This window comes from Nannobrachium achirus, assembly GCF_963921795.1.
Source record: "Nannobrachium achirus genome assembly, chromosome: 1".
In the NCBI taxonomy this organism is placed as follows: domain Eukaryota; kingdom Metazoa; phylum Chordata; class Actinopteri; order Myctophiformes; family Myctophidae; genus Nannobrachium; species Nannobrachium achirus.
The window spans coordinates 59,915,616-59,931,818 of record NC_137810.1 but is presented as its reverse complement, the minus strand read 5'-3'; the positions used below and the strand labels follow the sequence as shown (position 1 = coordinate 59,931,818).

At 42.4% G+C, this 16,203-nt stretch overlaps 1 protein-coding gene across 1 annotated transcript in view; it reads left to right on the top strand.

Annotated features, from left to right (window-relative positions):
- The window catches only part of LOC308302077 (myosin-7-like), a gene marked incomplete at both ends in the record, with an annotated part of 43,095 nt that overhangs the window by 2,084 nt on the left and 24,808 nt on the right, over positions 1-16,203 (top strand). Inside the window, 14 exons of the mRNA XM_080746263.1 lie at positions 845-1,001; positions 2,968-2,995; positions 3,088-3,193; positions 4,071-4,163; positions 4,349-4,412; positions 4,521-4,619; positions 5,775-5,878; positions 7,383-7,521; positions 8,737-8,855; positions 10,160-10,309; positions 10,867-11,037; positions 13,122-13,434; positions 14,413-14,480; positions 15,695-15,900. Of these exons, the coding sequence (XP_080602389.1) occupies positions 845-1,001; positions 2,968-2,995; positions 3,088-3,193; positions 4,071-4,163; positions 4,349-4,412; positions 4,521-4,619; positions 5,775-5,878; positions 7,383-7,521; positions 8,737-8,855; positions 10,160-10,309; positions 10,867-11,037; positions 13,122-13,434; positions 14,413-14,480; positions 15,695-15,900 (1,817 nt within the window). The remainder of the gene's footprint in view (positions 1-844; positions 1,002-2,967; positions 2,996-3,087; positions 3,194-4,070; positions 4,164-4,348; positions 4,413-4,520; positions 4,620-5,774; positions 5,879-7,382; positions 7,522-8,736; positions 8,856-10,159; positions 10,310-10,866; positions 11,038-13,121; positions 13,435-14,412; positions 14,481-15,694; positions 15,901-16,203) is intronic.

The window sequence follows — 16,203 nt, the reverse complement described above, 5'->3', positions numbered from 1 at the left end:
CCTAAATGCACAGGTGACTGTATCATGTAATCAATTCCCAACAATCCCCAAACCTGTTGTTTTGGGGAGCGCTGGTTTCATTGGCTCATTTGGTACCGACCTGCGCGTGCATCTAGGTTCAGTGATCAGGTGTAACGTGGACCAGAAATGCATAATATAGTGAAGTCGATGGGACAGTGAATATACAAATGGCCAAAACTTCTTTTCGCAATGTTTCCGGCAGAGCAGGCCTCTCATTCTGTGTACCTTATTGACCAAATTAATAGAAACTAAAATAAAAAGTATGTCATGACATCAAAGGTCTTTTCAATTTTTTGGGCCCGTGCCTCCCCGGCTATTAGTTTACTTTCCACCGCTGATTGTCATTATAATGCAGGGTTCCCCAATTCATTTTCCCTAAGGGCCGAATTAAGTCTAGGGTACCAAGCCGAGGGCCACAACATTGCAGGGGGCGACGGTGGCGTTCCCACTACTCCAGCGGCAGTTTTCGTCGTTGTCGGGTGAAAATCTTGTATGTCCAAAACCGTTCGTTTTGAATGTATCATTTTAAAATTGATTTAAACTAGTGAAAACAGCCGATCTGCTGTTTTCACTATTTTTGTGTGACGGCCTTGTATGATTTGCGAAAGAACGTACAAATTTGGAGATACGAGATATCCACCCGACAACGACGATTTACTAGTGTTGTTGCTGCTCTTATACCACCATTATTACTGGGGTTGGTGTGGGCCAGACATGTAGCCCCCCGCGGGCCGCCTATTGGGGAACCCTGCAATAATGTGTCACTGCTCCTCCTCCAAACACAGACTTACTATAATATGTCACTGCTCCTCCTCGTCCACAGACCTACTCGGGGCTGTTCCTGGTGACCGTCAACCCCTACAAGTGGCTGCCGGTCTACGACCAGTCTGTGGTGAACGCCTACCGAGGCAAGAAGAGGAGTGAAGCTCCCCCTCATGTCTTCTCCATCTCTGACAACGCCTACCAGTACATGTTGAAAGGTAGGTGCTGGCAGGGACATGCTGGGCCCCTGATTCAGCCCGGGAAAAAGAGTTGGAGAGGCCCTCATTTTCTTTTTTTTTTAATATATTTCGTCGTTGTCGGGTGGAAACCTTATATGTCCAAAACCGTTTGTTTTGTATTTATCATTTTAAAAATTATTTAAACTAGTGAAAACAGCCGATCTACAAGCACACACCGCCTCGCACCACGAGGCGCCGTGTGCTTGTAGATCTGCTGTTTTCACTACTTTTGTGCAACAGCCTTGTATGATGAAGCAGGGCCTTGCTTTGCGAAAAAATGTATACATTTGAAACTTGGAGATACGAGGTTTCTGCCCGATAGTGATGATTTACTTTGTTGGCCGCGCAGCCCCCAAAATGGAACGAAGGCCAACATTTTATTTTAAATTTTTTCCTAATGGCTGGCCTGGACCGGCCGCCCGGCCGGGAATGAACCGGCTGTTCGGGAGTTGTCCCGCTTTTCCCAATGGCCAGCACGTCCTGGGTGCTGGGAACCTGATATTCACTTCATTAGAAAAGGTGACCCTGACTGTACAACAGTCTCAACCCCTTCTGGATTAGGGCCCTCTTGGAAATCTTGAAAGCGTTTGCGGTTCCACCCATCTGGCCGTGGCAGCGAGCGAGCATTTTTCAGTTTGTTGTTTATTTTAGTGATCAATCGAGTCGATTCGGTTCCAGCTTGGATCAACGGAACTAACAGTATACTTTAAGTTGCTATTACCAGTAAGACTCCCTAAATCGGGAGATAAGTGCCGTCAGGTCGCATACACAAATTTAGAAGGCAATGGTAGCCAATCAGGAGGGAATATGGGAAATGGGAAAGATCCATGTTGATGACATGACTTAAGAGATACTGTGTACCGCTTTGCGTGAATTTATTGCAAAATCTGTATTAGTAGTGTCCAAAACTATGTTTTGCAAAAATCGGCCTGATGGTGGCGCTAGATGGGAAAGATGCATGTTGATGACATGAGTGAGCGCAGTCAGTAGTGCTGTCGCCTCACAGCTAGAAGGTCCTGGGTTCGATTCCCGCCGGGGGACACTGTGGGTGCTGGGGGCGTGTTCCCTCCTCCGCGTCATCAGTGCCCACACCCTAGGTGGGGTTGGCAAAAGGGCCTTTCTGTGTGGAGTTTGCATGTTCTCCCCGTGTCTCCTAGGGTAGATACCCTCACAAAAACATGCAGTAATCCTGGTCTCTATAAAGCCTCCCCCTGGCCAGCCGGGGCGCCTGATGGAGGGGAATGGAACTGGTTGGAATAACGTGTTCCTTCCACGCGTTACGTCCAACCGGGGAAGCTCCCCCTGTCAGGTGATAAGAAGCGGCCTGCTCACTCCTCATGCATTGAAGGAAGCATGAGCTCAGTTCGGGGCCCTCCCCAGGTTGGCAGAGGGAGAGTAGAGCCCAGGATCACAGCCTAGGCAATTGGCACCGGGTGAAAAAATGGGTTACAAAAATCGTGGGATAAAAATTTAAAGTAAAAAAAAAAAAGAATATCAATAAAGTCATCTGTGTTTTGCCATTTATTTGGGGGGGGGGGGGGGGCACTTCAATATCCCCACAGGCCACAGGTTGAGAACCACTGGACAACAACACACTGTCAGTATAATTATTAATGTGACTGCAGACTGCCCCAAATGAGTACCACGTATCATATCGTCGTTGTCGGGTGGAAACCTTGTATGTCCAAAACCGTTCGTTTTTATCATTTAAAAAAATGAACTAAACAAGTGAAAACAGCCGATCTACAAGCACACAGCGCCTCGCAGCGCAGGGCGTTGTGTGCTTGTAGATCTGCTGTTTTCACTACTTATGTGTGCTTGTAGATCTGCTGTTTTCACTACTTTTGTGCGACGGCCTTGTCTGATGAAGCAGGTACACATTTGAAACTTGGAGATACAGGGTTTCTGCCCGACAGTGACGATATTAACCTTTTCTCTCTTGCAGACAGGGAGAATCAGTCTGTCTTGATCACGTGAGTAAAGCACAATAACACTGAAACGCTTACCTTTGATCTGCTACACAAAAAACAAACAAAGGTTCATCTTATTGTTCTTCTATCTCCAGCGGAGAATCTGGTGCAGGAAAGACTGTGAACACCAAGAGAGTCATCCAGTATTTTGCCAGCATTGCAGCCGTTTCCGGAAAGAAGGATGCTGCTGCGGAGAAAAAGGTTTCTTCGGTCAACTCTAACACAATGGGGGCTCTATTGTGATTGTCTTAAGTACCAGCTCTTATGCCTTAACTTAAAGGCCTGTCCATACTACAAAATGACGTCACATGCATCTTCTGAAAAGCATTACCCCGAATTGGAGTTTGGAAAGCTGCATGTCGGAAAGTCGGAACTCTCTGACGAAAAGTTTGGTAGTCGAAGACAATATGGACACATGCCTTTAAGGTAGGTAAGGCATAAGAGCTGGTACTTAAGCCAATCACAATAGAGCCTGGGTCTTTAAAGGGGCCACACCATGCTTTTAAAAATATATATTTTATATAAATATTGGTCCATAATACAGTTTTATACAGGTTTTAGCCTTAAGAACCACTCGGGTATAAATGTCATGTTCTGTCTGTCTCTAATTCCAAGCCGTTTCAGATGCAATACCAAAATGCCCTTTGCTGGCGACAGGGCACCGTCTTTGGGCTCAAATTGGAACGATACAGAGAATATTAGAGAACCATGTTGAGAACCATGTTCCAATTGTAATCTTCTCTGTATCGTTCCAATTTTAACATGGCACCATGCTAATCTTTCCTGTATCGTTCCAATTTTTGCCCAAAAGTTCTCTTCAGTTGCCATGAAACTGAAGTGGAGGGGCGGTACTATAAAAATGAGCCCCCTGTGACATAGAGTGGGGCCGATTTCAAAAAAGTACCGTTCAGACACGCCCATTCAGAAAATCACTGAAACGAAAGGCAAGGCTTAGAGTTAATGACATTTCTTTTTTTTTCTTCTTTTTTTACATCCTAGCGTGCTTCCAGTTCCTGGTCACAACATTATTTGTTATTTGTTATGGTTTTGATAAGAAATGTGCTCACCTCCTCTCTAGGGAACCCTTGAAGATCAAATCATTCAAGCTAACCCTGCTCTGGAGGCCTTTGGGAACGCCAAGACCCTCAGGAATGATAACTCTTCCAGATTCGTATGTTTACGCACACGCACACACACACACACGCACACACGCACACACACACACACACACACACACACACACACACACACACACACACACACACACACAGGTTATCTGTACAGTGTATGTGCTTTTGTGTCAATAAATCCATCCTCAAAAAGACCAAATGAAACTGTACTGTCTGCATTTCTCAGGGTAAATTCATCAGGATTCACTTTGGCATCAGTGGCAAGTTGTCATCAGCCGATATCGAGACGTGTAAGTATAAAGGCATTTTTTTTAAATCAATTTGACACATTTAAACAGCAAAAATAATAATAATAATAATAATAATAATAATCAAGTTAAAACTTGCGTGTCTTTCAGACCTGCTAGAGAAGTCCCGTGTCACTTTCCAGCTCAAAGCTGAGAGAGACTACCACGTCTTCTACCAGATCCTGTCCCAAAGGAAGCCAGAACTGCTGGGTGAATACTGAAACATGAAACCATATCGTTCTAGTACAGGGGTTTTCAACGTTTTCAGGCCCAGGACGCGAGTTTAGAAACTCTACGCTTGCTAAGGGAAACCACGCCCCGCACTCATTTTTTAAGCTTGTGATTGGCTGAACCGGAGGTAGGGAGCGCTCCATTGTAGTCACTTGGACCGCGGAGGAGGTGAATAGAATGCGTTTATCCGATAAACTTTATCGTGGGCTTGCCCAGGCCTTACGGCCTGGGCATAAATATAACGATTGCATTCACCACGGCTTCGTAACTCCTGGCCCGCTCTTCGCGGGCACTCGCGCCTGCGGAGCTCGGGCGCGAAGAGCAGGACCAAGGTCCGCTGGCCTTCGCGCCACTTGCAATGTCATGGACAATAACTGCCGACGCTGTAGAAAACGAGCGCTCCTTCCCTTAGCAAGCGTAGAGTTTCTAAACTCGCGCCCAGGACCCCTTAGTTGAGAGAGAGATGAAGCAGGGCCCCCCCACAACCTTTTCATAGATTCCATATAGTTTAATTGTTTGACAGCACGATATTGTGTATTTTGGATTCATGTAAATTTGTGTTCTCAGATATTTAACCACTTGAACCGTCAATACTTACCAAATCTTTGTGTGATAGGATCATCTGTCCCTATAGTCCCTATTCTGTGGAGAACTTTAGACAAAAATAGCAGACCTACAAACTCACAACACTTCGCGCTGACGTGTAGACCGGCTATTTTCGGCAAAGAGGTTTGTTGTTGAGGGGAAAGCATTAAATGTCTGAAAATACACAACAAGATCTCACTCAGCAACGAAATAAACAGAAAATAAACAATAAAACAATTCACAGGAGGCAAGCAGTGATCACCCCATGATGTGCACTGCAATTTCAAATGCACTTTTTGTGATATAAAAAACAAGAAGACACGTGTCACATGTGTGATCAGGGCAGCTTGCTTGCCGCAGGAAATGTGCCAAGCTCAATAGGGAACAACAGTATCTATGAAATCTATGAACATGTGTAATCTGCAACACAATTTAATGTAGTGGGGGTCCCTTCTTCAACTCTCTCTCAGCTAGGGGGTCCTTGGGCTGAAAAAACATTGAAGAGTAAAGATTAACCATGTACCTGTGCTATTCTACCATGCTCCACAGAGATGCTCCTTATCACCAGCAATCCCTTCGACTACAGCTATATCTCCCAAGGGGTGATAACTGTCACTTCAATCAATGATTCAGAGGAGCTGATGGCTACTGATGTAGGTGACTTTGTGGATAAAAATAACAATAATCACACTCACCATCTGTCACATTGAAAACAATCAACCTATTTAGGCCTAGAATTATTTAATGCTTTAATTTTTTGAAAAATAGCAGATATACAAGCTCACGAAACTGCTGGGTCAAAAACAACTCAACTTGGGTTATTTTTGATCCAACTCACGGGTCAAATAGGGACCGATGCCCAGTTTGGTTATTTTAACGCAAGAAATTTGGTTATGAATGTTGACCCATAATTTGGGTCAAATAAATAACCAAATTATTTCGTCAAATAAATAACCAAATTATTTGTTTAAAATGACCCAAGATTGTAGTCAATATAACCCAAGTTTTTGGTTGAGTGGGCTAAATGAATACAACCTACATATACATGGTCTGGAGAGTGACAATGCCAATATTATCTGACATTAACATAATATCAGAAATGTTTCAGGGTTTCTTCTCAGATGATTTGTTCAAAGTTTAGTAATATCAACATAAAAGTGCATAATTAAATATATATGCAACAATGTTGATAATATTCTAATCAGAATAGTTTAGAGAAGATAAACAAAATAATCTCAAAATTACCATGAGTTCTTCTCTTCCAGACCAGCTGGGGGAGGGAGCTCAACCCTAAGCTAGCAGCCAAGCACTTACGGTTAGGGTTTAGGCTCAAATACTGACAAATCAAATTCAGACATATGACAGTCAGCTTGCCGAGACAGACACATGGATATGACATATTTAGCATTTTTAGCTCCCAACAGCTTAGAAAATGTCTCTGGAAACCTAGACAAATGCTTTTCCCAGCATGCTTTGCAAACAGGTTTATGGTGCCTGTCCCCTGATTGGCCCAAAGCTAGACCACTGACCCAAGTATATGGGTTACCACTAACCCCAAAAACGGGTCACCCCCAGATAAATATTACCTAACTCGAACAACCCTGGAATTGGGTCAAAATAATATCCCAATAACTCAAGGAAGGGTTGTGGCTCTGAGAAATGACCCCGAAATTTGACCTAACACAAATGACCCATGATTTGGGTCAAGAAATGACCCATGAGTTTGCCGCGCTGCAAGCTTGCTATTTTAAAAAAAATTGTGATTCTTTGAAGTCTTTGAATACATAGTTTTTAAAAGCGAACATTTGTAACTCAAATCTTTGCTTCTGGGTGGTCCCTGGAAAAACATATTTTGAGATGGGGTTCCGCGGCCAAATACCTACATGTAATTTTGGGGGTCCTGAAAATGTTTGAGAACCACTAATTTAGAAGAAGGATTTAGAAGACAGTTATAGAATCGTGTCAAAAATATTCAAAGACAAATGTTCACGATTAAAAAAAAAAAAAAAATAGCAGATCTACAAGCTCGCAGCGAGCTTTATAGATCTGCAATTTTGTAATAGTTAAAGCATAAAATAATGGTTAATGTGGTTCAAATCTAAAGTAACACAGATTTGCGTTCAGGTCTAAATGGGTGATGATGTCCTGTTGTTTTAGGAAGCCTTTGACGTGCTGGGCTTCACCCAGGAGGAGAAGAACGGCATCTACAAGATGACAGGTGCCGTCATGCACTATGGAAACATGAAGTTCAAGCAGAAGCAGAGAGAGGAACAGGCAGAGGCTGATGGCACCGAGGGTAAGATTTCATGATTAAACCCTAGGAGCAAGAGGAGAAGACACCGGTGACGCGTTGGTGACCACGCCTATCCGCCATGACACTTTGGGTGGCGGTGGCGGCACCGGAAGTTCGGTGAATAACATTAGCGTCTATGAGCTTCGGCTGGGACAGCTCATGAACAAAAAATAATTCTGAACGATAGAGACCTTTGTATAATCGCTCCAGGAATATAAAAGAAGACATATCACAGGTATTTTTACAATCACATGCTTTTCGATGTGCACAGTACATAATGTTATTGAGGCACCTAAACAGCGGCAAGTATAGTTTCTGTCTCGGAGCTATCGCGAGATTTGGATTCCAGACAGGGAATGATGGAGAGTCTCACGATACTATCTAGTTCAGAAACGTAAAATTGTGCTCTTTAGATGCCTCTATAATGTTATACAGTGTACTCACCGAAAAGCAACACAGCACAAAACAATGTGTGTTTTATAAAGGTCTCTATCGTTCAGAATTATTTTTTGTTCATGAGCTGCCCCAGCCGGCGCTCATATACTCCAATGTTATTCACCGAACCTCCGGTGCCAGTTTTGCCACCGAGAGTGTCATGGTGGATGGCCATGGAGCCTAAAATGACGTCGGTGTCCATTCCTTCTTTGATCTTCCTTGATTAAACCAGGGTCGTGCTGGGTAGGTGGGACGTTCGCGTACGAATCGAGTCTTTTGAACGACTCTTTGAAATGAACGATGGGATCCGGTTCGGTTCTTTTCTAATGAACAGTGGTGGGAAAAGTACTCAATTTCTTTACCTAAGTAAAAATATCAATACTGCAATCAATGAGGGAATACTCTGCCACAAGTAGAAGTACCCCCAAAATTGTACGTATTTGGTTTCAGACCCCCCATCTCAACATATTTTGTTCCAAGGACCCCCAGGAGCAAAGATTTTAGTTACAAAAGTTTGCTTTAAAAACATATCTATATTCAAAGATTTGCACAATTCACAAATGTTTGTGATTTTTCAAGAAATAAAAAACAGAATAGCAAGCTCATAGTGCGGCACCGAGCGCGGCGCTATGAGCTTGTAAATCTGCAGTCTGCAAATCTGCAATTTTTTTAATAGCTAAAGTATAAAATAATGGTTAAAATCTAGAGTGACAGAGATGCTTTCCGGGTCTAAATGGGTTCAGATAATGTGATTGAAATGTCTCGACATTTCTGCTGCTCCAGATGCTGACAAAGTGGCATACCTGATGGGTTTGAACTCGGCGGACCTCATCAAGGGCCTGTGCCACCCCAGGGTCAAAGTGGGGAACGAATGGGTCACCAAAGGCCAGGGTGTCAACCAAGTGAGTGTCTAGTTTATTGTACTGTGTATTATTTACAGTAACACATAGGGATGGGTATCGTTCACCTTTGAATCGATATGATACCTTTTTCGATACCTGGGAATCGATACGATACCCTTTTCGATACCATTTTCGATACTTTTTATTTATTAACTTCAACACGGAAAGAGTGGGGACTCGCTGCTGCGGTAGAGCAGAGGTGATGATGATGATCACACAGTGTGGCGGAGCGGAGAGTATAGACGTTGGATAATCATCATAATAATAAACATTATAGGCTATTGTCGGCTATTTTCCACAGTAACGAGTGTAGCCTACTAAAGCTTCATTAAACTCTCAGTAGCCCAACTGTTACAGATGCGACCGGCCAGGGGTGCGTTCCAGAGTATCGAAACGAGGTATCGTTCGTTTTTACGTGAACCGATACCCGATAGTATCGACGTCTTGCGATCGATACCATTAAAAGTATCGCAGACGATACCCATCCCTAGTAACACAGCAACATACTGTATACATCTCTGCTGTCAGGCAGAAACCAGCCATATCCAAAATATTGATTTAACTTTTCCGAAATGAAATGAAAACAACAAAAACATGTTTTTAGAACAACAAAATACTGCCTTATCGGTATGGTGACTTTAAAAATTGTCAGATAGATGAGTGTGTACTTATCATTACTTTACCCCAATACAGCTCAAGTGGAGTTAGAAGTTATTTGACCAATAATGTGGATATAGGGTGTTTTTCCATCTTCAATGACTTCTTCATTGTAATCAATGGGGGATATCCACAAGTTGGAGATGGTGGTTTGATCCATGATGATTTTGTTTTAGATTGTAACTGCTTTAATTAATATCTGTTTTAGTCTCTTGAATATTTTATTTTTCTTGTATTCTCTTTTTAATATTATAGTATTCTGTATTTTAATATTTCTGCATGTAAACGTATATTGCTGTTGATTATTGTATTGTATGGTATCTCGGCTATAATGCAAATGAGGGCCTGACCCTCAATTATACTCTGAGTTCAAATAAAGGTTATGAATAAAAAAAATGAATGGTCCAGTGAATGGAGTTAGGATGTTTAGTCAGTACGGAGCGCTTTTAAAAAATACTTTTCTATAAAAAATATTTTTCATTGTTTCAATAGTTTGTAAAAACCCACAAAGACGCGAGGATGATCAATAGCACTGATTTATAAATAAAATGAAATGTTGACAAATGGAGATTATGGCCGGTTTCTGCCCATAACAGCGATGATATGAATTGATGTTGTGATGCTTAATTCAAGGGGTCTTTTGGCAGGTCTACTACTCTATCGGTGCATTGGCCAAGTCGGTGTACGAGAAGATGTTCCTGTGGATGGTGGTGAGAATCAACCAATCCCTGGACACCAAGAATGCCCGACAGTTCTTCATCGGTGTGCTGGACATCGCAGGCTTCGAGATCTTTGATGTGAGTATATTCTTTTAGCAATTCAAATGTCACAAGATGGTTTTAATATCATACATCTATTAGTAGTATTGTTGTATGGAAAAATATCACAAAGCAAGATCATTTTGAGACTAGAATACAATAGAAAAAGGCCAATTATTATTAATCGGTCATCATGCGATATTGGCCTTAAAAATGCAATTTCGGTATTAAACCGACATCAAAATAACACACCAATATTGTGTTCCTTTAAGTACATTTTGATACCAATACTTTTGTAAATTCTGAATTCTAGGACTTTTACTTTAGTATTTCTATATTGCAGTATTGATATTTTTACTTACTTAAAAGAGTACTTTTTCCACCTCTTGCTTCCTTCCACCATTGAATCTCCTACAAAACCCCTGTTTCAAGTTTGTCTAACCTAATGTGATATGTGTGTGTGTGTGTGTGTGTGTGTGTGTGTGTGTGTGTGTGTGTGTGTGTGTGTGTGTGTGTGTGTGTGTGTGTGTGCGCGCACGGGTGCGTGTGCGTATGTGTGTGTGTGTGTGTGTGTGTGTGTGTGTGTTCCCTTTCAGTTCAACACCTTTGAGCAGCTCTGCATCAACTTCACTAATGAGAAGCTGCAGCAGTTCTTCAACCACCACATGTTTGTGCTGGAACAGGAAGAGTACAAGAAAGAGGGCATCGTCTGGGTGTTCATTGACTTTGGCATGGACCTGGCCGCCTGCATTGAACTCATTGAGAAGGTGGGTACATGGACCTGGCCGCCTGCATTGAACTCATTGAGAAGGTGGGTACATGGACCTGGCCGCCTGCATTGAACTCATTGAGAAGGTGGGTACATGGACCTGGCCGCCTGCATTGAACTCATTGAGAAGGTGGGTACATGGACCTGGCCGCCTGCATTGAACTCATTGAGAAGGTGGGTACATGGACCTGGCCGCCTGCATTGAACTCATTGAGAAGGTGGGTACATGGACCTGGCCGCCTGCATTGAACTCATTGAGAAGGTGGGTACATGGACCTGGCCGCCTGCATTGAACTCATTGAGAAGGTGGGTACATGGACCTGGCCGCCTGCATTGAACTCATTGAGAAGGTGGGTACATGGACCTGGCCGCCTGCATTGAACTCATTGAGAAGGTGGGTAGCCTCACGTAGGGCTGTCACCATTATGACATTTTACATGACGATTAAAGGGGCACTCCACCACTTTTCAACTTATGTTCATATAATTGGTCCTCACTCAAAAATAGCTTTTTATTTTATTTATTTTTTGTTCAGAGGAGGGCTGTGGGCAGGTCAGAAACCCATCGTCTTGTGACCTCATCGATTGCCAATCCAGCTTATAGAAACTGCAGGCTTTCTATTCCTGAAAAGGTCCATTGTTCTCGCGATAATAAAAATCGAAATATTTTTTTCAAAAATATTGATTAATTTTTTTGGGGGGGAAATTATGGTGTCATAAGACGATGGATTATGAACTTCCCACAGCTCTCCTAGGAGACTTGGACTGAGTAGAAAAGAATTGTGATATTTTATCATGAACATTAGTGAGGACCTATTATATGAAGACAGGTTGAAAAGTGGTGAACTACTCCTTTAATTGTCACTCAAATAATTGCGATTAACGATTTAATTGTGTTTTTGTCGGTTGACAATTATATTTCTGTTTGGCTTGTAGGCTTTGAAGTTGCACATGGCAGATATGACACATACCGGTAACCTAAATATACAAATAAATTACTGACACATTAGACAACTTTATACTTAAAAAAAACATCGATAGTGGAAATAGACAATCTACAAGCTCACAAGATGCGACGCGTTGTAAAACTTGTAGATCTGCTATTTCCACACTATTTTGGAAAATGTTGGAATATATGAAAATTTTTCAACATGGAAACGATTATGACAATTAGGACAAAATTATTGTGATTATGTCAAATAATTGCGATTAGATGATTATGTAATAATTGTGACAGGCCTAGCCTCGTGTAACCAGATAAATCTGACATTGCAAAGGCAAATTGCCCTCGACAGAAAGTCTGGCAACGCACGGCTAGAAGGTAGGTACATGGAAATGGACTTGGCCCGCCTGCATTGAACTCATCGAGAAGGTTGGTGTTTTGGGTGTTTTTTAGAGTGATAAAGCATTCCAGATATATGTTTTCATAATTACCTTCAATTGAGGGTATGCGCGTGACATCATCATCATACCTGGAAGTTATGTGGGAACGCCTACTGAGTGGCAAAAAAATACTTTCTGGCCTTGACAGCCCATACATCCAAACAGAAAAGTGCTATCTGATTGCATTAAACAACGTTAAATAACGTTAACTCATTTGCCACTCGATTAGCCAATCGATGTGCCATTCACGTCATGCATACCCTCTATACCAGGGTTCCCCAATAGGCGGCCCGCGGGCCATTTGCGGCCCACGGGGGTCTACTGTCTGGCCCCCACCAACCCCAGTAATAATGGTGGTATAAGAGCAGCAACAACACTAGTATAATGTCGTTGTCGGGTGGAAATCTCGCATCTCTATATTTGTACGCTCTTTCCCAAATCATACAAGGCCGTCGCACAAAAGTAGTGAAAACAGCAGATCTACAGGCACATAACGCCTCGCGGTGTCGCTGGAGTAGTGGGAACGCCACCGTCGCCCCCTGCAATGTTGTGGCCCTCGGCTTGGTACCCTAGACATGATTTGGCCCTTGGGGAAAACTAATTGGGGAACCCTGCTGTATACAGTTATATTCAAGAAAGCTCTGGTTTCTTATATGAATATATTGGCATCTCTTCTTTCCCCCCCACGTTTCTGCTCCAGCCCATGGGCATCATGTCAATCCTGGAAGAGGAGTGCATGTTCCCCAAAGCCAGCGACGAGACGTTCAAGGCCAAGCTGTACGACAACCACCTGGGCAAGCATCCCAACTTCCAGAAGCCCAAGCCTGTGAAGGGCAGAGTGGACGCCCACTTCTCCCTGGTCCACTACGCCGGCATCGTGGACTACAACATCTCCAACTGGCTGGGCAAGAACAAGGATCCGCTCAACGAGACGGTGGTGGGCCTCTTCAAGAAGTCCAGTCTCAAGCTGCTGAGTGTGCTGTTTGCCAACTACGCTGGCTCTGACGCCGCAGGTACAGCATGTGAGATGATAATAGATGGAGTTCAGTAAATATTCAAGGAGTTGGTCCACACGTTTTCATGTCATATAGGGCAGTGGTTCTCAACCTGTGGGTCGAGACCCCAAATTATTTGGGGGGGGGGGGGGGTCCCTAGATGATTAGCTTAATGTGCAAAATTGTTTTCTCACTCAAAAGTAAACAAACCTACAAACATTTAAGTGTATAGACTCAGAGGATATCACATTTCTAAAGTGACAATTTAAGGACTTGGTAATACCTCTAAAATGACAAATTAAACATTGGCAAAATTAGAGGCAGAAATTGTGAAAATGGACGATCTACATGCTCACAACGTGATCTGCTATTTTCACAATAGAACCATGTTATACAAAATGTAACGCCTCAACTCATAGTGCTCGTCTGGGTGGTGGGGGTCCCCAGTTAAAATATGATTATTTTGGGGGTTGCGGCCTGAAAAGGTTGAGAACCACTGTCATAGGGCAGGTCAAGAACCCCTTAGCTGATCAAATGTTGGTTCACCAGGAGCCTGGATGGCTTGGTTCCAGGCTTGAATACTTTTGTGTTACCATCGCGCTCTGACTTGACTGGTGTGGTCTCCTCTTAGATCATCAAACATGCATAGGAAATGGATTGCACACAGTGGCAACGGTTACTTTTCTTTTTTGCTTTATTGCATATTTCTTCGGCTATCCAGCTTTCTTCAGTGTACTGTACACCGTGCCACTGTGTGTGTGTGTGTGTGTGTGTGTGTGTGTGTGTGTGTGTGTGTGTGTGTGTGTGTGTGTGTGTGTGTGTGATCCATTTCCGATGCAAGCTTGACTTAAAATAGTTTATATAAATATTTTCGGAAATCTCTACGGGAAGAAATATACATAATATAATCTATCTGTGGCACTACAAAACTGCTATGCCCTATTATTCAAGATGTTATACTGATAACACATACAGTCTTCTTCACGTCATCCATAGAGGACAAGAGTGGCGCTGGAAAGAAGAAGAAGGGCTCTTCATTCCAGACGGTGTCTGCCTTGCACAGGGTGAGAAAAGCAGGGCAATTTAACTCTACACAGAATACTCCTTTTGCACAAAGTAGTGCAATGCAAGATAGAGGGCGCCAGATCCATTTGAGTCACACCCTACCACTACTTCCTGTTTATCCACAGAGCATCGATTCTAGTTGTTTTCTCCATTAGATTAAAGTGCTTTCTTTTGGCTTTTTTCAACTTTTATTACTTGTCAAAATACATTTTATTTGTCTGCCTCATCTTTTTACCATCCCAAGTAATAAAAGTTGAAAAAAGTGAAAAGAAATCTAATGGAGAAAATGACTAGAATCAATGCTCTGTGGATGAACAGGAAGTAGTGGTAGGGTGTGACTCAAAGGGATCTGGCGCCCTCTATCTTGCAATGCACTACTTTGTGCAAAAGGAGAATACCATTGTGCTCAAAATGATTCACCCCCCCCCCCCTCCCCCCCTCAACTCTTATCGACTAATCAAGGGCTTAAATAGTTGCATCAGATGAAGTTTGTTGACTTGTTGACTGTGATTAGAGCTGTTAGAAACATGGCTAAGTATAGGAACGGTCAGACAAGTTTAGAGAAGAGATTATTGCTTTGCACAAAAAAGGAAAAGGATATAAAACAATTGCATAGGCGCTGAATGTTCCAAAAAGTATGTTTTTTGAGCATAGTTCACAAGTTGGCTACACTACTTAACCTAATTTTCAGAGGGGGTTGAATCATTTCGAGCACAACGGTATATCAATATAAGATGGTGTATAAAACATAGGGGTGGGCGATATGGTGATAATTATCGTTGAGACGATACAATGTCTCCACGATATGCCTTTTCAGAGATATATCGTATCATGATACATTTGAGGGAGCCTTGAGGAAAATTCCTGTTTAATCGTTAATACAGGGATTCATTGCAGAATCCAATTTAAACCTGCATTTTGATCTAAATCAGTAGTTCTCAAACTTTAAAATGTCAAGGCCTCCACTTAACTCTGACAGGTATACTGTCAGAGTTACATACTTGTATACTTGTAAAGTTCAATTTAGACCTCCTAAAAGGAACCCAGAGAGTCTAGTTTTTGTCAAGTAACTTGAAAAATAACCAAATAACAATTCTTTTATCACAAGAATTGTGATAAAATCGTGATACAGCTTGGGAAAATATCGTGATATTGTGTTTTTCCATATCGCCCACCACTAATAAAACGTACTTCTGTGTTTTAAACTCCCCAGGAGAACCTGAATAAACTCATGACCAACCTGAGGTCCACCCATCCACACTTTGTGCGCTGTCTCATCCCCAACGAGTCCAAGATCCCCGGGGTGATGGAGAACCCCCTGGTCATGCACCAGCTACGCTGTAACGGCGTGCTGGAGGGCATCAGGATCTGCAGGAAGGGTTACCCCAACAGGGTCCAGTATGCAGACTTCAAACAAAGGTTAAAACATGAGCTAGTATAGGCTACACCACTGGTTCCCAAACAATTGGTCGGGACCCATTTGTGGATCGCGGCAGCTATTTTATGGGTCCCTTTACTTTTTGTTTACTAGAATTAGTTTTTAATTATTATTAAAAAAAAAATTCTTGAGCTTGTATATCTTTCAAAATATTAAATATAGAAATCTTTCAAATATTCCCCAAAAAAGGTATTTTTTTATGAATTAAAAACAAAATGCATTGTTCTTTCTGTAATTGCATGGAGAAATCAAAGACAAATCTAAGAAAATCCATAAATTATAAC